This window comes from Diadema antillarum, unplaced genomic scaffold (genome assembly GCF_040938485.1).
Source record: "Diadema antillarum isolate AM-2024a unplaced genomic scaffold, OU_Dant_1.0 seq00001136_RagTag, whole genome shotgun sequence".
NCBI classification, from domain to species: domain Eukaryota; kingdom Metazoa; phylum Echinodermata; class Echinoidea; order Diadematoida; family Diadematidae; genus Diadema; species Diadema antillarum.
This window is the reverse complement of record NW_027271948.1, coordinates 200,836-223,749: the sequence shown is the minus strand read 5'-3', so window position 1 is coordinate 223,749 and position 22,914 is coordinate 200,836. Positions and strand designations below refer to the sequence as shown.

The 22,914-nt window shown below is 37.0% G+C and overlaps 1 protein-coding gene across 1 annotated transcript; it reads right to left on the bottom strand.

Annotated features, from left to right (window-relative positions):
- Positions 1-384: 384 nt before the first annotated feature.
- On the bottom strand, positions 385-14,618 carry LOC139744089 (muscarinic acetylcholine receptor M3-like). The gene is made up of 2 exons (XM_071654547.1): positions 13,171-14,618; positions 385-442 (listed from the first exon to the last, which is right to left on the bottom strand). The coding sequence occupies exons 1-2, from the start codon at positions 14,616-14,618 to the stop codon at positions 385-387; spliced, it is 1,506 nt and encodes a 501-aa protein (XP_071510648.1).
- Positions 14,619-22,914: the final 8,296 nt, after the last annotated feature.

Below are 22,914 nucleotides of genomic sequence, written 5' to 3'. Positions count from 1 at the left end.
GATGAGAGACAGCGAGTTCGTCGGCCAGCTGGGGAAAGCCTTCGGGATGACTGTGTCCACGAGACAACCCAAGGTGGAGAAGGCCCAGCGATGGTCTGGGCCGGAATCCATTACGGGGGAAAAACGCCACTAGTGGTGCCGGATAGCACCACTAGTGGCGTTTACTTATCTAGTGAATGCCGCTGCCTGCAGGGAGATAATGGAGTTCCACTGCCTTCATTATGAAAGACATGTGTATGGATTCAATTTCCGACTGCAGGATGATAACGCTAGACCGCACAAAACAGCTGTAGTTAGAGAATTCCTAGAAGTAGAGGGGTTGAGCAGTTGCCATGGCCAGGTTGTTCGCCAGACATGAACCCCACATAACATGCATGGGATGCCCTAGGCCGAGCCATCAACGGCAGGGAGGTCATTCCTCAAAATCTGCAGGAGTTGGCAGCTGCGTTGAGGGAAGAGTGGGAAGCCATAACTGTAGATGTTATCAACAACCCGATGGACAGCATGCCACAACGTCTACGCGCTCTGATTCGTGCTAGGGGTGGATATACCCGGGGTGGACATACCCGAAATGTCCATCCTCAATGTGAAATCTTAAGAACAATGACTAAATTTGATGTGAACTTGTCAATGGAATCACAAAACAAGTTATCTGGAAAATTGAATGACGTTTAAAACAAATATTCTCTTGATAAAGCTTCCTCTGTAATATTATCAAAGTTGCTTCATGCCCATAGTTTATAATGATTTAGACATATACTTGTTAAAAATCACTGTGAAAGCGTGTAAGCGGCATGATAACAAAGTCAAGTGATTGATATACATCAAACATATTATTCTCCAAGCACATTGTAAAAGATATGCCGTCAAAGTTTGAGAAAAAAATATTCCACCTTTATGACCAACAGTGTATTTTTAAACAACATTTAAACGAATCTATAATCTGGAAAATATTGGACATAGAAAAAAGACAACAAAATACTTATAAAGTTAAAATTGAATACGTTACAGTTGTTAGATCAATTTTCATAATTAAATCGTTATGTACATGATTTTTACCAGTCTTAATGATTGTGACTGGTCGTAACGACGTCGTAACGAGTTCATAATCACGTCATACGATTCATGGTTGTATCGATCATGAACATTCATGAGATTGAATTTAAAATGCAAAAACTAGTGAAAATAAGGAAAAACATTAATAATCACAGTATTTATGCTGGGTTTAAACTCTAAACTGTGTCAGAAATTGTACATTTTATTTTTATCTTATTCCAACTAATCCAACCTTGTGCTATGGAGACATGTTTTCATATTCAATTGGGCTTCTCTCAAAATTGTGACCTAGTTTAGTAACCATGTCATGAAGCATTACAACTTTTTGTCCGTTTACTAGTATATAGAAACGTGATACAACAGTCAAGTAACTAGGAATAGGTGGCAGGCATAGCTATAGGAATAGGATTTAGGACTTTAGGAGTAGACGGTTAGACTCGTAGGATTGTACTTGAAGGTGCCTACGCCTTTGTTAGATATTGTAATTAGCGTAGTAATTAATGTATCTCGGTTTAGAAACGACGTCAAACTGACGTCTTTTTTTTTCCTTGCTTATTTTTTGTCAAAGTGACGTCTTTTTTTTTCTATACGAATACACGTACAAAAGGTCGTAAACTGACGTGTAAACCACATGTTTATGACGTTGTTCTTAACGACGTGAATAAACAAAGTTAATGGACGTCATTTAAACGTCTTAGATTGACGTCAAAATGTCACGTCACCTCAGCGCTGTCGTCAGAAAGACGTAAACTCGACAAAAATACGTCATTTTGCTCAAATAGAAGACGTCAAAAAGACGTCATAATTGTGACGTCTGTCTGACGCCTAGGTGGTCGTACAAAGACGCTTTTCTGACGTCTAAATATGACGTCTTTTTTACGTCTTCCATTTGAGCAAAATGACGTATTTTTGTCTACAGTTTACGACGTCTTTCTGACGACAGCGCTGACGTGAAATAGACGTCATTCTGACGTGTCTCTGCTATCAAGGTAAAGCTTTTATACCAGTAGCCGTTAAGAAGGAGGAAAACGTTCGATCACATATGACAAAAGGATGGTGGATTGGATGTCGAAACATTATACTAGTATTTCTTGCAGTATGGATTTAGTCCTTTTTTTTCCCTTTCAAGAACACAGAGACTGAAAGGGCAAAATAAGAATACAAAGACATGGTATCTTCAACAGTAAACCGAATTGCTATGTTTTATTAATGTTTTTTTGTTTTTTTAAGCGCAGCAAAAACTCGGCTTCCTTCCTACTTTGAACATACAGGAAGTTAAACAGGTGTCTAATTGACACACGCTTTTGTGTTTCACATCTTCAAATACAAGTGGTCGTGGACCCAGGTCGATGTGTGCGTTGAGTAGGACCAATCTGTAGTGCCTTTCTTATCTTTTCCTCCACCATGCCGCCTGACACCAAATTGATAGTGCTCCATCATCAGTGATGAAAATTATCATCACGGTATAGTTTTTCACCTCGTCGCACGAGGAGTACATCATTTCTGAAGAGGTAACTTAATTCTACTGTCAGAAATGTGCACTATTTTGTTAGTTCTAAATCAAAGTCTTGTTTCACTTGCCGTTTGCAGTCATTGTACGTACATTGCAATTTAAGTTATTTTGGCAACAAGTGACATACTTCTTGTTGATTGATTATTTCATGGCTGTCATTGCCATGCATGCATGCGTAATGTTTTGTTACTTGAAACAATTCCTAACGTCATTGTGAAACGAGGGCCTGGCTTTAATGATTAAATTTCAAAATGAATTCCATTAAGAAAGTAACTAGTTACAATTTAAACACAAAGAATATTGATCTTCTTCAAACACACATGCATAATAAAGCTGACAATTTATTCACAGCCAGTTATGTCTTCATGCAAAGCATCGATCGTGGTCTCCATCGATCCCAAGTATCTGTCATATACTAGTAAGATTCTTTGTACTGATTTACGAACAAATTTTCTTTAAATGCTCATATTTCATGTACTTGATTAATCTCAATCTAAAATTGCACCAAATTACACTGAAGATGTTGCTACATCCACATATGTGTATCCATTCGTTTAACATTAGGATTGGTGTAATGTATTTGCATTGTGAACACATACACTTTTACCCGGGTCAAGCTAGTTTGATATTTCACCCCATTCGGATGGAACACCTTTTGTTGGTGTTAATGAACCTACAAGAAAAATTTACCCAAGATATGGTGGATTGAGTAAATTAGCAGCAATATCAGCGGAACACATTCGTCAAGATTGAGGAAACCAAGGCACTTTGAAAGGAGCGCCCAACGCGCGACTGCCCGTACGCAGGATCTTCAAAGTCAACAGCGCAACCATTATGACACATTAGCTATGTGTGCATGGTTACTATGGTAACACAAGTGTTTAATATCTTATCCCGTTACCCTATGCTTCGAGCACAACATTTTCGACAATAAGATTGCATGCTTGTCATCTCTAAAATGTCATCCTTTGAAATGCAATGCAAATGATATTTAGTGTATAAAAGGAATTATAGGATGAGGCGGAGATGGAGAGGTTGAGAAGAAACAGGAGAAGGTAAAGAGGAATATTATATGAGTAGAAGAAAGGGAAGATGAAGAGGTGGAGGAGTATAGAGGGGGAGCAGAAGGAATAGAAGCCGTAGAATATGTTGTGTTCCATTATCGGCAATATATGAGTTTAGAGTCCGGGTAAAAAAAGTGTTCTAACTATACAAAGAGGGTGATAAAGGTGATGGGGGCGAGGTAAAATTTACCAACAATGCAAATTTTTATTTTCTATCGAAACAAACACACACACACACACACACACACACACACACACACACACAAAACTAAACATGATTGAGAAAGATCCCCACCCTGCATGAAAAGCCAACTTCTTGCAATGTTTGCAACCCCAATAATGAGACGTTGCCTGGAAATACGGAATTTTACATGATCAGTCTTGGAAAAGGTGCATTCCAATGTGTTTTAGTGAAATAAGTACTTTGGCAGTGATCGACAGACGATGTCACCATAATGTTTATATATATGAATATTATATTATACTTTATTTCACTTCTTGCTGGATGGAAGAATAAACTGAACTGAACTGAACTGATGTTTTTTTTTTTTTTGCGGTCGTATATCAACGTCATAATGATGCAGAAAAATGGTAGAAAATTATAATAAAATATATGAAACCTATATTTGCATATTCTTGTGGCCACATAAGGTGATGTTCAGGATATTACAAGACAAAACATTGAATGGTATGTAATTCCAATGAACTAATCCCTAATTGTATTATGATTACATCATGATTATTGCTGTACAACAAGCACGTTCAAAAAATTAACACCATTCCGGTAAAATGAGACAGTCTTTATCTGAAGATTCCTCTTATAATCATAAAACGGACAGAATAGATATCTTACTTTCATACACAGTGATCAGGTGGGTTTTCTTTTTCTATTCAATGTACATAAGCTCTTCCCTAAAAAGCTCATATGAAAAGTGAGAACATTAATATTTGAGGGGATGCAGCATCTATCCATGACAGATGTAATGGCTTCGTGTCCAATTTATAACTCACGGAGCACAAATCATGCAAATAATGCAAATTCGATTTATTTGTTATGAAAGGGAAAAGATCAGGAATCGTGGTATCAGAAAAATGAAACGATGTACTCCGACGATGATGCACACAACTGTGACATATTATATACCCTAACACACACAAGCGCGAATGTTAAATGTCTCTCTCCCTCGCAAGCACACGCACACACACACACACACACACACACACACACACACACACACATACACACACAAGATATGAACGTACTGGAATACTTTTATGGTATTGGTTATGATATGCTACAGCAAGAAATGCCATCAATTTTATATCCAATCGTATACAGCTGTACATGATCTGCGAGAGAAGAATCCTCCATTATAGGGATTTGGGGATCTCATTTTCCTCTCACGCATCTAGTCGTATTTAAACTAGAAAAAAAAAATCAATCGTACGTGACCATTAATTTGGTTGGGCGATACATTCAGAATGTAATGCCTGATGCAAACATGAAAGAAATGTCTATAGGATTGTGTCACTTGTAATGCGCTTGTTTGAGAATTCTGTTTGGTTTTGGTGAATCTCATTGTCGTGCTGTGCAAATGTCAGATGCCACAAGCACTGTCTGATTGAGAATCTCAGAGCACATGGATTCACGTCATACTGTATCAGCAATCTGTCACCTTGCAGTTAGGTGAAGTAAACATTATTCAATTAACGATAGCTGAAAATAAAAACACAATCAGTAGTTACCATTATTTTTTGAAAAATGTTTACCATTTTTTAGTAGTAACTTTTTTTTTAGCAACAGTAACGTACCGTTTGTTAGTAGTAACCAAACTTTTTGTTAGTAGTAACAATTATGACTATTTCGAAGATTTTTTTATGATAATATGCAGAAATGGAAAGAAAAATAGACTAGAAAGTATGTGGAATCAAAAAAAGGAACAATCTGACCTGACAAGATTTTACTTGTGTACATGTTTAATTCAACGTCACTTTGACATAAAACATACAGGTGTAACTAGGGATGATAGGATGTATAAAATATCTGAAAGAAGGCACGTGAAACTTCCTTTTTATTAATCTTTTCACAAATTTAAAGATTTACGACAGCATGCCTAACAAATAAACCGTGATATTCATTGAAATGACGTTACTATTAAACATATTTAAACAGCGTCTATATTTTCTATTTTAGGGTGAACACCGTTCGCATAAACACATGCCTAAAAACTTTTATAAAGGCTAATACATGTATAGGCCTATTATCTTAAAAGCCTCAACAAATTATGAACTCACTCTCGACGGACTTTAACACTGGTCACTTCAAAGAAATTGAATGTGTACCGCCAGATAGGCCATGGTCAGTTAATGAGTAATTTTTCGGTGGGGGGGGGGGGGGGGGGGGATAGCAGGTAACCCCTATGGTTTGCATGTTCGAATTTCACATGGTTTTTGTTTTGGATTGTTTGTGCGAATCATCGCACACTCACACGCGACGTCACATGACCATCAGACTGTTGACCAACTACTTGGTCAAGGTAACTGCCTAAGATTGCATGATTCTTGTGAATGAGAGTCCACTCCATATCCGAACTGACGTCAGAGGAAGTTCAGTCATGTAAAGGGAATATATTCGGCAAATGACACAGTTTTATGTGTGTCACTATATAATGAAACACATTGTATCAATAAAATTTTGTACTCAAGCACTCTGTTGATTTTTGAGACTACAATTAGTACAATAAGGTGTCAAATGCAATTCAAGTGTATCACTTATTCTATGAGGCGTGTGACATTTTGACATTTAATAAATTCTTATCTTCTGACGGATGTCAATGAAAGTTGTAATTTTTGTTTGTATGATGCTACCCCATGCATCGGGTAAATGCGAGTAAATCTTACAGGAGTAATTTTGGAGGATTTATCAATCGTCAATTACAAGAAATAAACAAATCAATATTGCAACAAATTTCAAACAAACACGCACCTTAAAGCTACAACTGTTTACCATTGGGAGCATTGATTTAGAAAATGTTCAAGATACCACATTGATGCGTAGTCGGTCAATTGTGTCACAAAACACCCAAACATTATAAACATTTCGCAATAAAGCCTAAAATATAAGGAGATATCACTATTTTTCTCAATTAACCATAACCGTGCAGACTTACATTTTAGAACTATTTTAAAGCACTAAAGCTAGGTTTTTGTTTCATCTGCAAATGGTAACAAAAATACATGTTCCCGCCGGAAGTAGCATTTAGTAGCAAAATGTAAAATATAGGTCAAAAATCAAGGTCAAAGGTCAAAGAAGTCAAAGGTCAAAATTCTGTGTAGAAGTTTTGAAGCCCTCACCTAGTGCCATCACATAAAGCAAACGGAAGTGGAATCGGGTTAGAGATGGCGAAGGAGTAGCATTTTGTAGCCATGTACAATATAGGTCAAAAATCAAGGTCAAAGGTCAAAGAAGTCAAAGGTCAAAATTCTGTGTAGAAGATTTGACGCCCTCACCTAGTGCCATCACATAAAGCAAACGGAATCGAAATCAGGTTAGAAATGGCGGCGGAGTAGCATTTTGTAGCCAATCTACAATATAGGTCAAAAATCAAGGTCAAAGGTCAAAGAAGTCAAAGGTCAAAATTCTGTGTAGAAGTTTTGAAGCCCTCACCTAGTGCCATCACATGAAGCAAACGGAATCGAAATCGGGTTAGAAATGGCGAAGGAGTAGTATTTTGTAGCCAATGTACAATATAGGTCAAAAATCAAGGTCAAAGGTCAAAGAAGTCAAAGGTCAAAATTCTGTGTAGAAGTTTTGAAGCCCTCACCTAGTGCCATCACATAAAGCAAACGGAATCGAAATCGGGTTAGAAATGGCGAAGGAGTAGCATTTTTTTAGCCAATCTACAATATAGGTCAAAAATCAAGGTCAAAGGTCAAAGAAGTCAAAGGTCAAAATTCTGTGTAGAAGTTTTGAAGCCCTCACCTAGTGCCATCACATGAAGCAAACGGAATCGAAATCGGGTTAGAAATGGCGAAGGAGTAGTATTTTGTAGCCAATGTACAATATAGGTCAAAAATCAAGGTCAAAGGTCAAAGAAGTCAAAGGTCAAAATTCTGTGTAGAAGTTTTGAAGCCCTCACCTAGTGCCATCACATAAAGCAAACGGAATCGAAATCGGGTTAGAAATGGCGAAGGAGTAGCATTTTGTAGCCAATGTACAATATAGGTCAAAAATCAAGGTCAAAGTCAAAGAAGTCAAAGGTCAAAATTCTGTGTAGAAGTTTTGAAGCCCTCACCTAGTGCCATCACTTAAAGCAAACGGAATCGAAATCGGGTTAGAAATGGCAAAGGAGTAGCATTTTGAAGCAAAATGTGCAATATAGGTCAAAGGTCAAGGTCAAAGGTCACAACTGAAATTCTGTGTAGAAGTTTTGAAGCTCCCATGTAGTGCTATCATATAAAGCAAACAGAATCAAAATTGGCTAATAAATGACAGAGAAGTAGCAAATTGAACATTTTGATCACACACGGACGCACACACAGACAGACAGACGGACGGACACACGGACACACACACGTACGGAGCACGTTTCATAGTCCCCTGCGAGTTCGGCGGGGACAAAAATGCCTTTAAGAAAGCCATTAAGATGTCTTTTTTTTTTCGTGGTGATAGAAAAATCCTGACACTATGAGCAAAGTTGAAATTGTCGCTATTTCTTGCTGCTTCTGTGTGAATCCATCCTGAAAAGAAAAAAAAACTAGATAATAATAATAAAAAGAACACACAGCTGATATTCACTCTCCAAAGAGTATTGAAAAACAGATCATCTGTCTGGTACATTTTAACAAATAGCATAGAAAAAAAGAACAGTACATTTGAAAAGCTTTCCCGCGCGTCAAAGGAATCAATAGCTCCTCGACCCTACTTTCTACGCACAGGTCTGAGAAAACGGTAATAATAATTGCCCTTTTTAAATGAAAGCAATATTTGTCTATTATCCTGAATTTTCGCTAATGGACGGACTCACAATACCTCGAAAAGGTATGAATTGCCTTTAGTGAATATGCGAGTATCCTTGAAAAAAAAAACACTGAAAAAAATATATACACGCTGAGACAGATTTTTTTGTTTGCTAAGTACCTCGTAATGTGATACTTGAAAGTAGAATATTGTTATATCATGGAACTACTCATGTCATACATCCCAAACCAAACCATGGCTGAAACTAGACATTAAAATGAGTATCTTTTATTTTCTCCTCAGTAACGAAAATGAAAGTGAAAAATAGAATATCTGAAACACCAGGAAAGATACCTGTAGGAAGATTTCTCTCTTCTTTTCAATTTGATTTTATTTTCAACGTACACTTCGAATTTGTCGTTTGATACTATAACAAATTTTGACTCCTTTACAACTTTTGACAACTTTTTATTACATTCAATATACAGCCGCCGAAAAATAAAAACTAATGGAGGACTTGCCGTAGTATAAAATTGATGGGCACTACAAGAAGATACAACCTCAGTCAAGTTGTCAGTACCCTACCAACCGTGCCTATACTGCAAAGCAATCCCCTTCTACCAAATTATTTTTTTTCTCAAACTACTAAAAATATACATTGTAAGTTATCACTGTCATAAGTGGTCAAGGATACAAGGCAACTTTTCACTTATATATATATATATATATATATATATATATATGTATAATTATGACAACGTAAGTCAAAATTTGCCTTGTATCCTTGTCCACTTGTGACAGTGATGTACACTTCGAATATGTAGTTTGATACTATAACAAATTTTGACTCCTTTGATAACTTTTGACAACTTTTAATTCTTGTTATTTATTTTTTAACTTTTGACAACTTATATATATATATTTATATACTAAAATGCACTACCCTAACAAAACAAAGCATTCAGAATAGACAATTTTTATCATTTTGTCTGGTAGCATCGCAGAAAGCAGACTGCTTGTCGAGCAATGTGCACACACAATGAAATAAAGGTGAATGTTTGACACAGACGGCAATATCAATAGCAACCAACATAGATGAGACATAAAAAACACTGATAAAGATTATAGACATGGAGTATCACATGTACAATACAATGATTCATTGATAAATTTAACATGAAGATTGATGTTTGAAACACGTGGCAATACTAGTATAGGTTTTCCCGTCTAATTTCATCAGATTTGCATTCGATTTAACGATGCGATCATTCAATTTCGAATGAATTTAAATGGACACCAAGATCAGCCTTCAAAAAAGTAACTAGTTCATTCAATTTAATTCCATCAGCATGCAATATCATGAGTTTCTCAAATAAGCGTGTCAAAAGGGTGTTCAAATTAAAAATGCATGTGTAGCCAACGTGCAGCGCATTCAAATTCCCATCAGCATCGCCGTGAGAAAAGTGAAGGAATTCAAATTCACGATTAGGCAAACATTTACAACATATTCCACAATGACACATGGGCAGTATTTTCCGTTGTTTCTTCAAATTGATATATTCTTTATAATTACTAATCTGTTTGAACAATATGCTATTGTAAGGCAAATTGAGACTTTTGCCTTATGAAAGCTAATCTAGCTCGTATAACTCCACTTAAAAACACAAACATGTACACTTCTTCATACACGACCTTAAAGGGTGTGTACAGTTCTGGTCGAGGTGAGGATTTAGCTTTTAACGTTATGCGAGATATTCAGAAACCACTCTATCAGATGTCAAAGAGCATGCTATTCTAAAGGGTATCAAAAGTTTATTTGATGAAAATCGGTTTTGAAATGACTGAGACATACAAAAACAAGGTGAAAGAAGGAGATCCTAATAAAGTTGTGGCCTGTCGCCTTTTATTATTATCACTTTTTGGTATATCCCAGCCATTTCAAAACCAATTTTCATCAAATAAACGTTGAATCCTTCTTAAAATTACATGCTCTTTCACATTTCATAAGAGGTTTCTCATTGAAAGAAGGCTATTATTCAGAGGGGTGAAGGTTCAGGTGTAAGTTTCTTCAGTTTGTCTCCCTCTACAAATTTACATAACAATGTCGGAATCTCGGAGCTTGGGTATTTGTTCCATGTTCATCGTGTCACTGCCGGCAACCAGGGACAGCCTGGTGGTAGTGTCGCTGCCCGGAAAGCAGTAGATGACAGGTTCGAGTCCCACTGGTTCCTTTTTTGCGACATGTTTGTTAATTTACAGATCAGGTTTCTCATTATCTCACTTAGAAATGTTCAAAACATGAATCCCTTACCTCAACCAGTAGGCCTACTGTACAGTCTTTTTAACACTGCTAGAAGAGTATACATGAATATCTCGGATAGGCCCTACTGATAGAATTGGTGGGCAAAGAATTGACAACAAGCATGACAATGTGACTGGCAATACCGTTTGGTTAAGCTGGTCTACGGCTGAGCCGCATGTGGCAACTTGTGACTTGCTGTATTGACAGGGAGAAGGTATAGGAATAGAATAAAAATGTAAATAATGAACGTAGACAGAATTCTGAGATATATCCTTCCTCTTATCTTAAGTTATAATGATATACTGTAATGGCATGAAGTAAAGATGAAAGAAAGGTCGACAGGCAAGAATACACACATTACAAATAGACTTAACTGAATAAATGATAATGGAATCCAATATATCGAAGCAAAAAAAAAAAGACACGCAAAACGCTTAGGAACTTTTTTAAGTTGATAGAATTCGAATGTGCAAAGTGCGAAGTTGTTTTCTTATAAATGAAATTGATTTCGTATTTGGGACGAAATTGAATGTCTATCCAGCTGGCGCAAAATTGAATGTCAACTTTGAAGAATAAAGAAAGGAATAAGTGTTAGGCATGGCTCGACATTAACTTTTGTTTGGTAGCCCGATGGGGCCGCCAAAATCCTAAATTTCTAATTTTTGGTGGCCCGAGAGAAAAATTTGGTGTCCCGAAAAAAAAAACATTAAAAAACGTTAAAAGTCCTTTCTTTTAATGAGTCAAATATTTAAGTTTTATGATAGTAAGAATTAGAAGATGGACATATCTACTCATAAATACACTTTAACAAACTTGCAACACTCACTCTCAGGCACTCCTTCAGTCCTTTTCATCCATCCTTTAAACAAAATTAACTGCTAATTTCCGGCGCAAAAAGTTACGAATTTATTGACATACTTTTCAAAAACTTTTGGTGGCCCGAGGCGGGCCACCAAATTTGCCCTTTTTTGAAATTTGGTAGCGCGACTTTCATTTTTGGTGGCCCTGGGCCACCGGGCCACCGTTAGTGTCGAGCCCTGTGTTAGGTAACAACAAAAACAACGAAACAATAAAAAAAAGTACAGCAAAAAAAAAAAAAAAAGAGGAAACGGAACAAATACCTTTAACATGTTATTTCACAATATCAAATAGAGACAGAGAGAAAAAAAAGGAGAGAAAAAAAATCCTGGGCAGTTCCTTAGGCTACAGCAGAGATATGTCAAGTGCTGGTTTGAAACTGGACAGAGAGAGCTTACATTTCAAATCATAAGTTAACCGATTCCAACTCTGGACTCCTCTATAGGAAAGAGTTCTTTTCCCAACTTCTGTTTTTACCTTACATAATATGAATTTCTTTACACTGTTTCTCAGAAAATAATTTGTTGTATGTTCTTCAAAATATTGCAATACATATTCTGGAAAAATTCCATTAGAAATTTTATATATAACATGTAATAATTGTTTATATCTTCGTTTTTCCAAAGTATCTAATGACAAACGATTATAGATTGCTGAGGTCGAGTACCTTGGTTCAGCCAAAAAGGACAGTTTTCAAAACTCTATTTTGAATAATTTGCAACTTTTCATAATCCGTTTTTTCTCAGATTACCCCATACAACGCTGCAATTATCGAATTTACTCTGAATAATGGACTTGTAAAATACAAATGCAGTTTTTTTCAGTTATACAAATCGTATTCTTTTTAATAAATACAGACTTTTCACTGTGATTTTTATCACCCTATCCACCTGTTGGCTCCATTCAGGATGTTTGTCAAGATAAACTCCTAAGTACTTACAGCTAGTAACACGGGGAACCTCAGATTCATCAATGCTGACTCTCAGCACCTTGTTCCTAATCCTCTTTCTGGAACCTCGCTTCACACTTTTTCACATTCAGAGCAAGTGAGTTTACTTCCAACCATTGTGGCAAGCACGTCAAGTCGTTATTGAGACCTCTTTGTATTTGACCGAGATCTTTGCCAGGTAAATAAAGACATGTATCGTCAGTGTATCACTTGATTGTAATAAATTGCCCCTGAAAGAAGTGAGAATTGTTATATTTTTTTCATTCGCTTTGTAATGGAAATGTAGCCTAAGTACGGATGTCATGATGGAGAATTTTGTTTTTGTTATGTTTGGTTTTGTTTTTTACATTTTTATTACTGTGTTGCTTCGATTTTCCGCAAAATAATCGTTTAATAACCGAACGGAACAGGGGCTGGGCCATAGCATACGCTACGGGATTTATGAGACTGTTTGAGTAACATATCCACCTGCACGCCTGTTGAACATCAGAGATGAGCGGCATGATGGGTAGAGTGTTCAGCCAGTCTCTCAAGAACGCATAGGTGATCAGGTACACCGAATTTGGTAACCACGTGATAAAGAATGCCAGCAGCAGGAGAGTCAATGTTTTCATGGCTTTACTGTTGCGGGAGTCGGATTTGTGACGAGCGTGCCGCGGCCTCGATTTCACAAGAGCTGCACGGATTGGCGTGGTCTTAACGAAAGAAATATGGGATGATGGGAGTTCTTCTAGGTCAACTGCTGGTGTAGTTGAGATGCAATCTCTACGATTCCTCGTGGAGTTTACTTTCTTCGCCTCTATCGTACTGCTCATGTTATCACTGCGGTCCGGGAACAATATCTGCCAGTTGACGTCCTTACCATCATGCTCACTCTGCAGGTGCAGAATACACAAATCGGCGTCATCTTTGCCACTCACAGTTGCTGGCAACGGAGTTATTGTATTGTTGGCGGTTGCCATAGAAATGGCTACACTACTGATATCGATAGCCTTACTCTCAATATACTGTCTAACATGGCTGGTGTTTTTATTTGCATTCTCCTCCACTTTACGAGGTGCTTTCGATTCGTTTGTGCTTGGCTTAAGGGTTGTTTCAGACATATCGTACACATTGTATCTCCCATAAATTGCTACGTGACTACCAACGTTTTCATCACGTGAACTCTTCTTAGATTGTTCCTCTTTCAGGTTGTCGGCGAAACCAGCGGTCACTCTTTGGCATCCTGTCGACTTTAAGCGGTAATACACACACATGTAGAGAATGAACATGAAGAGAAAGGGGCAAACCGCTCGTAGCATAACGACACTCACACTACTCCAAACATTCAACGCAAAGTTCGGCATGCACCATCCGGTTAATGCCATCTGATAGTTGGGACGAGCAAAATCCCAGGCGATGCTCAGCCCCGACCACAAGACGAAAGGCGGGAGCCACGTAAAGACGTTAACCACTACGGCCGTACCCTTGCTCTTCTTCTGGTGGTGTCGTAACGGAAAGAAAGTAGCCAAGTAGCGATCAACGCAGATTACCACCACTCCTAGGACAGACACTCCAAGAAGCGCGTTTTGCACACCGACAAAGATAATACAAAGCCTCTCTCCAAACATCCATTTCCCATCAGAAAGGTAGATAGTGGCACGAATGGGCATACAGACAACGCCCACTAGAAAATCTGCGACGGTTATGTTGAAAATGTAATGGTTTTGGTAATTCCATAACTTCTTCTCCATGGCAAAAGCGACCAAAATCAAGCTGTTCGACATGACAGTCAAAAGAGATAGGACGAACAGCACCACAACGGTCACAGTGACTTTGGCGTCTTCCAAGCTGGAACATGGAGACGTCGACACGTTTAGGTCACCGGATGCCAACGGAAACGAAATATTGCAAGACGTCCGGTTGAATCCCCCCATACTCAACAATGGGACGTTGCCATTCACTCTGAATGAATGTGTCACTGTGTCACGAGAGGGTATAAAAAAATGACATTTGGACGAAGTGATATCATAACAATGATGGACGTTAGGAGCTTCACCAAATGAACAACATTAAATAGATCTTAACCTTTTTCTTTGTAGGTCTATAATTGCCAGTGTCTTTGTTGTGTTCATCAATCGTCCATGGAAAACAAATTTTAACTCACATTTAAAAAAAAAAAAAGATTGATCACAATCGATGCTTTCCAGTAGTAGAACAGTGTCATCAAATACACGAATTAAACAAAACCTTCATAATAATAATAATAAGGTCTTATTTACCCAGGGTAGCCTCTTCAGTGGTACCACTGCTCTACCAGAGGGCCCTGCTATTATTATTACCCTAGCGTTGCCAGGTACCCCTTTATACACCTGGGTCGTAGTTACGTTGGTCTTGTTGGTCTGAGTGACGTAGAAGAATAGGCTTCATAATCAATTTATTTTTTGCCGGATCAATAGCGAAAATGATTTCAATATAAATTGATATCGTGATTGAACGTAAGAAAGCATTATAAAATCATTCATATTCACAACGTTATAATAATTTTTCCGAAAAAAACCCCCGATGACAATCAAAAAGCCCTTGGAAAACACAAAACCTCCGCCAGACACGTAGGCCCTATGGCAATTTTGCCACTGATTGCCAAATTGCCCTACATCGACGTAAATAAGCATTGAATTGATCAGTGTTTTGGTAGTAGCCATGATAAAAATCATGGGCTTACATACTCGAGCAGGATTCGAACCTGCGACCTCCTGATCACCGGACAGGCGTCATCTCCATTAGACCACCGAGCTTTCGCCCGACAGCAAGTATTGGTTCTAATCCTTATAGCATACAGCGGGTACTGCGTAATTATTCAAATTCATGAAATTTACGTCGATGTAGGGCAATTTGGCAAATCAGTTGCAATGAAAACATCTCGACGGAAGAATTTCATGAATTTGAATAGGGTAATTTTTGCCAAGGAATAGTATTGTCCGCCTATCCTCAGAATGATTGTAGAAAGAAGAAAATTTTAATCCTGGTCGAGATGCTAATCACCATCGAAAACTAATCACCTGTTCTCCTTACAACATTTGTTGACCTATCCTGAAAGTTTCAGAAAAATGAATAAATACGGCTTTTAGTGAATCAACAAAGTCATGTTTTGAAAAAAAGTAAAAAAAGAAAATATGAAAAGCGGTGCGAGCTAGGTTGCACAAGTACACACACATTCACACGCACAATGCCAGATTGGTAACTCCAATCATGAACGTGGTATGTTCACCTGCCAGACGCCCTTCCTTGTTCTTCTAGTGATGTGAGTGATGGAAAATCAATCGATTGAGATACGATTAACAAGTTCAGAGAGGCCGTAGAGCATTCCACCAACTGATGCTATTACATCACAACTTTCTTAAATCGTTAAAATCGTTAAACTTCATGTCCGCGCATCACTAAAACAAGAAAACGAATTCGCCGTTTTAGGAGGGTCTCGAAGTGGCTGGCGGTACGGGCGTTGCCGGGAAAGGAGGACACACAAGCGACGTGATCCAGAAACGGTGCTTGCCAATGTTTGCTGTGCAGAGCTTTGCACGCTCCTCAAGACACCCGTGCATAACGAGGGAGACTTTTTCGCGCACGCATGAAGATCAGTTACGTAAATGAAATGTGGGTGTTTTTTTTCCTTTCCTTCTTACCAATTTCTGCTCAAGTCGAGATAGAATGCTTGCAAGAAAGCAGAGGTTGCTGTTTACCAACCCATCAAGGGGACGGGGTGCTAAGGAAAGCTCAGGAAGTGAGAGGGCTCACGTAAAATCTAAAAGTAACTCCATTTTTGCTTATTCTTTCTGTCCTTTTTCCTTTCCTGATGTGGAATCATTCCCTAAATTTATAATGATATAGAGTCAGTGAATAAGACCCTATTCTGTTCCGAAAGTTATCGATTGATAAAATAACGCCCTCTCTTTCCATCTTCTCTCAATATTCCACGGAAGAATAAACACACACGATGATAGCAATTAGATTTCATTATGCACCAACTCCAACGAGCAAAGATATATATATATATATATATATATATATATATATATATATACATATATGTATATATATATATATATATATGAATTATGAACATAACTTTAAATTACAACACACACAGCCCACAACCCAGCACCCACATCAACTGAAGGTAAACAATAAAATCTGTATATATTCTGTATTTTCAATGTTTTTGCTGATTACAGACCAGCAACATCAAGATTTTGCATAACTAGGTTATCATCATGATCATCTTGTTCTGAATGATAATATGTCAATGTGTTCTCTGTATTCATTGGAGAGGCTATGTATATTATATGATAGAATTATGTTGATACATTATTACTGTGTGCTATTTTATATATAATCGTGTTTCTTTTCAAAGTTAATTTAAGTTCATGATTTCAAGCGTATTCCACGCACTGTAGCTTTACATCCCACATTACCAATGTTTTAAGCAGAGTGATGGTGTGAGGAGTCCCTTGATCTACATAAGTATCTTGTATGTTAACGTAGCCCTGATGAAGGTAGGCCCTATACTGAGTAGTCGAAAGCTCGGCGGCCATTAAACCTGTTGAAATCTACAGCTACGCCTATACCTCTCCTTTCAACTTCTCATTATAATTTTATGGCTATTATGAAGAAGCAACACTGCGTCTATGCGTGGTACAAGCACTTCATCGCACTGTATGCTATACATAATGTACTTTGTATAATATTATTTCAAGAATCGAATGGAGAGAATTCAAGAACACGTGCACTTTAGAAATTAAAAATTAAAGGAAATTGCCTCCCCCTCAAATTTTCTGAACTCTTGAAAGTGCACGTCTCTGTACTTTTAATGTCATTTCATTACTGTAAACCTGATCCCGCTTCAACAGGTATCGTACGTTTGCGTTTGCTGACGCTCCTGCAATTTGTGTACGTATACTTGGTAGCATCATGCTTGCAAAGTACAGCGACCCTGCATTGATTGCTAGGGTCCAGTTTATCGTTTTTAGTGTGGATCGATGTTATTGAATAACATATAATCGTGTGATTGAATCATACTGATTGTCAGGTTTCAGATGAAATGTGTTCTGGGTCATTCAAAAAAAAGTTTGAGGTTGACCTGGATATTTTATGGGGTTTTCAATATCCCCCAAAAACGAGTAATAAGAGAACTTGTGGAGCATTAAAATTTGTTAACGGAAACTAGCATAAAAGAGGGCGACACTTATCTAACTTTCGCTGTAATCTACAAGCGTTTATATAATCTCGTGTATGTAGACTCATATGCATACTGACTTTAGACTGATAACGATGAGAAACGACTATCTTGAATTTTCTCGTAACGCATTGAACATCTCATTCCAATAAGCCTACAAGTAATCAAATGTACCCTTATACCCACTAGATCTACATCACCTTGAATTGAAGAAAGTTAATAAATCATGGATGTCAACAGAAAACACACACACGCAAGAAATGCGTTTCAAGCCAACAAACATCCACAAGTACAATGCAATACTTCCTGAAAGTAGGGCGTGATTTTGGCGTCTAATATAAACTGGAGCACTTTGTATGCTTCTTGCTCCGAAGTCAGTTGGACAATAAAAAAAGTCAAATTCAATATCAATTCTTTATTAAATACACAAAACGAAGACCATAGTATATCATGGATAACTCAGTAGTCCATTTGTCTCCTTCTGATGGTCAACTTTCAGTCAACGTGGTAAGTGGTTCCCAACGAAGTTTTTGTGCAGAGTGCATTCCTCCTGAAACTTATTCAGAATTTTACAGTTCGGAAAACCTTCGAAGTATTTTTGGCTTGAAAAAAAGCTTTGCGTCATTTACTTGAACAGTTTCTGTACATTCTGTAGGGCCTATATACATATAGTTTTTTGATCAATGTGATGGAATACACAATTTTTGCAATGCGGATCTATAAAAAAATACGTAATCATACAGCAGTTCAGGGACAAAAATGCAATCATACCTTAGGTCATGTTTAGCTTGCAGTGAAGATGAATTACGAGAACGTCCGTGTCATTTCCTATCTAGGCAAAGATGATGTCAAGAAACGAATGTAGTACATGCGGGATTTGCTTTTCTTCTCATGTCGGGATCTGTAGGGTCTTGATAAAAGGCATGTTCATTATCACAAAACCACAACTCATCTCCATAGTCACGAAGAGTTCCCATTTTTGCATTGCTGCATTTTAATGTCTTCATTTCTGTTTTTTTCTCTCTCTTTTCTCCACTCAGTGAGTGGTGACTAGAGTATATTCCACTTAATTTGTCGTTATTATTTTCCTCGTCAGGTGTTTACTTATGATGATATTCTCCTGTATTTCTGCTGTATCTCAAAATGTTGCATAATTTGTCTTCTGAACGGCAAATAAGTGTGATTCGTAAGTTTGTATAATATGCCTAAAATAATACTTGCTCGTCTTCATTTTGCATTATCATGGAATAATGTCGTATACTTGAATTAACCTCTTTTCTGTTTCAACTGCTAGATTCAAATAATGTGAATGTTGTGCTCAATTAATTTGTTAAATCAACTTTATGACCAGTATACATTAAGATAAACCATGACATATGATTATGTACGCATTATTCACATAATTTATATTCTTGTGAGTGCTCTTGTTTATATATTCATGTGAAAATTTTCGATTTTGTCGTACTGACTTCTCTCATACAAGTGAAGAAATAACACTTACTCAAATTGAAACCGTAGCTGGTCTCTGACAGAATTTGATGACTTGCATACATTGATGGACGCCTGTTTCTTCTCAGTCTCAGGGTCAGCTGTCACGGATCATATCGGGACGTTGCTCCATCATGTTCATCTTGTAAATTATGTCAGGTGTATGTATCGTCTCAAAGACCTAGCGCAAGGACATAAGGGCAGATAGCCCATAAACGGTTTGAAGAACCGTTCTTTCCTAAGAGTCGTAAAGGAGTGTCGCACGAAGAGCATGTTCGCATTAAAGTCTTTCAAACGTTATATACTCCGATGATTTCCAATACGACCTTTTTGCTTACTTCGGTTCCAAATAAAAAGATCCATCCGTATTCAAGTAAAAGTTCACTTAAATAAGTAAAACCGATTCACCATTATCGAGCGCTCAATGTAAAAACATCGAATGGTGGAAGGATCACAAATTTCAATTATCTATTTAGTATTTTATAATTATATGCATATACACATTCATATTGAACCCCATGGAAAAATAGAATCATTCTAATAATGAATCTGAAATGGGCAATCGATATATTTTGTAATCTTTGATAATTTATGTATGATTTAAGTTTTCTGTGTAATTTTTAAATGTGAAATGGAAAATAAACAAACAAAACAAAACATACGAATATATCATAAACATAGTATAGTAAAATGTTTGAATATGCGACTGCAACTACTGACTTCATATCAAGTTGCTTAGGTGGCTCTTCTTTTGTGTTTGTAAATCGTAGGCCGTATGGTCTTGTATGTATATATGGCCTTATATAGGTTCTATATCGAACAGCCTCTTGTAGTGTTCCACTCACATCATTCGTTACGTTGTCTTTGTCCTGGATTATCTTTGTACAGAAACTTAGAATGAAAGAAATGTCTGCAGTCAAAGCATTTTAAGTATGGCTATCCAACTGTCTTGGCTTTTTATAAATCAATATTTTGTGCTGTTGTTTGTATGTTTGCGTGCATCATCTTTGTGGCAGAATAGTTTATGAAAAACAATTCAAAACATGGAAACAGAGAGAGCGGGACAGTGTTATGAGCCATGGCATGCATGTTTGTCAAGAGGATCATGTGTGCATGCACAAAATTGTTTTAATGGCTAGAGAACGAGAAAAAAAAATAGGACATACCGCCCGATTTCTAGGTTTGAGTAAAAAAACGATTTCAAAAGATGACGTCATTTAGATTCATGAATTTAACACATTTCAGGCCTGGTCATTAATTTTGGCCTATTGTAATGTACATTTCTTTTATCAGGTTTCAAACATTGGTTTATTTCATGCCTTGACATGAACAGAACATAACTTGGAGTCGCACTGTATGGAATCATTGAGGGAGTTTATTTCCAGGGAATCTTTGTGAATCTTTGTTCAGTTCAATTTCATCTAAATTACATTTCCACACAAAATTGATATTGAAGTCAGCTGAATTAAATCAAATCGAGTGGATATTGCATAAGAGCACACCATTACACATAAAGAAGGAACCGTTCATCGTAGACTTCATGCTCAATATAACGTTCGACATTTCCATATTGCTGATAATTGTATTTTGCGAGAGGTTCTATGGTGCGTGTAATCATTTACCCCTTCATACATCATGAAAGTATTCTGTCTACGAATACAACAAAGGATAAACAATAAAAGATGGTGAAAGGGATGTTTTTATCAAATCTATGGACATCATAATGCGAAGGTTACTGTTTGATTATGGCACTATCATTATTCATTAATTTACACATGCTAACACAAAAACAAGATACCAGTATACTTGAACTTGAACACCATTCCCTAGCTATATACAAAAATTACTGGTAAATAAATATAGGACTTCCAATTTCGAGGTGGAGTTCAAGCGCGAATATCTCCCCCAACCCTCCATTTCACTTGATATTTCTATTGGAAAATATGGGCATTCCGTTTTAACTGAGAAAATTTAAATTTTTTTGAACCTGAATTCAAACTCGAATTCAAATACCTTGATTAAAGCGGTGCAAAGTATTTTGCAGACTGAAACTATATTTTTATCCATTATTAAAATCATCTTGTGTCATGTTTCTTTATCTTTCCTAGAAGCGTACAATGCAGTCAAATATGCTTTAAGTTATGTTCAGTGACGTGTTAACCTATCCATATATTATGTAAGAAATGAAGTGCCTCATATTGTGCTTCCTTCTAATTATTATACACAAGGAATTCTCCTCTTGATTTATTCCGCATATAAGTAAAAGAGAACCTAAACCTATTGTCTGCCTTATACACTGATTTTTGTTTTCGGATTCAAAATACATTCGACGAGGTAAGGTATAGTATGAGGTATTTGTGCTTCTGTCACATCGTTTGGACAAGGCAATGGTCAGTTGGTCAGTTTTGATGGATGAGGCTATATATAATCATGTTGTGGTGGAAGTAAGATATTCGCAAGATATTATTTTGTTCCATCGTGCTTTACAATGTTGGTAAAACGATGTCTCTCTTTTGTCTTTATGTGTCATTTGAATGTTGTTTACGTAATCGTATTCTATTTTTAAAGCATGTGGACAAAACAAATATCCATGATATGGTCAATAAATGATTGAAATGAACTGAAATGAAATATCTTACACCTTCGAATCCATTGTATAGTTGATATGTTACATTTGGATTGCATTATGCTTGGTTTTTGCATCATCTTTACCGACAATCAGAGTACAATCTCTATTTATTGCTAGTTTAGTACAGTATTTTGACAATTCAACAACTGCAAGAGACAAGCAAAAAGTTATAGCACGACCGACAGAGAAACTACAGCTTCATAAGCAGATTTAGATGTGCTTGCAGCACTTGGGACAATTATTTAGATAAATTCGACATATCGATAACATGTTGGTAACTAATCGAGAGAGGAGGCGGAGAAACGGGAAAAAAAAAAACCCGGCAGATGATATCCCGCTTTCTTCTAGAGAGTGATTTCGTATAATATATCTCTGTTAAATATACCCAATATGTAGATGTAGAATCCTATCATCTTGCTTTTATCCTTGCCCAAATTGACTTCAATAAACCAGAAAGACTGTCTTCTCAAATTCTCAGGTAGATGAATTACGTCCTATATATGAAGAGTTTGTTTGCAAAAACCGATAAGTCCATATTTGCCAAATGGAGATATTTGCGATTAAAGGTCAAGAAAAATCATAGAGAGAATAATAAGAGAATTTTTGCTTCTTTTGACCATAACTTCAAAAATGTACCTTTATATGTAATGACCAATATATCATTTAAAAGGCATTATTTTGTACTTTATGACAGGGCCCGTACTTCAAAATCTTCAAAAATGGACTTATCGGTGTTTTGCGAACAAACTCTTCATATGAACTGCGGTGAGGGATAAGCTGTCATGGGTGGTCATGAATACATTTTGGCTACTTATCGTTTTGTCTTATGACGACCAGATGGTCTAATTGTAGTTTGTCTGTCTGGACATCTTCCAATTTTGTC

Excerpts from the sequence above, each read along its gene's own strand:
- LOC139744089 (XM_071654547.1), bottom strand. The coding sequence starts at position 14,618 with ATGGGGGGATTCAACCGGACGTCTTGCAATATTTCGTTTCCGTTGGCA. Across the intron at positions 443-13,170 it reads GATGTTCAACAGGCGTGCAG|CTGCCAACTCCTGCAGATTT; the intron begins GTGGATATGTTA and ends CCCTCAACGCAG.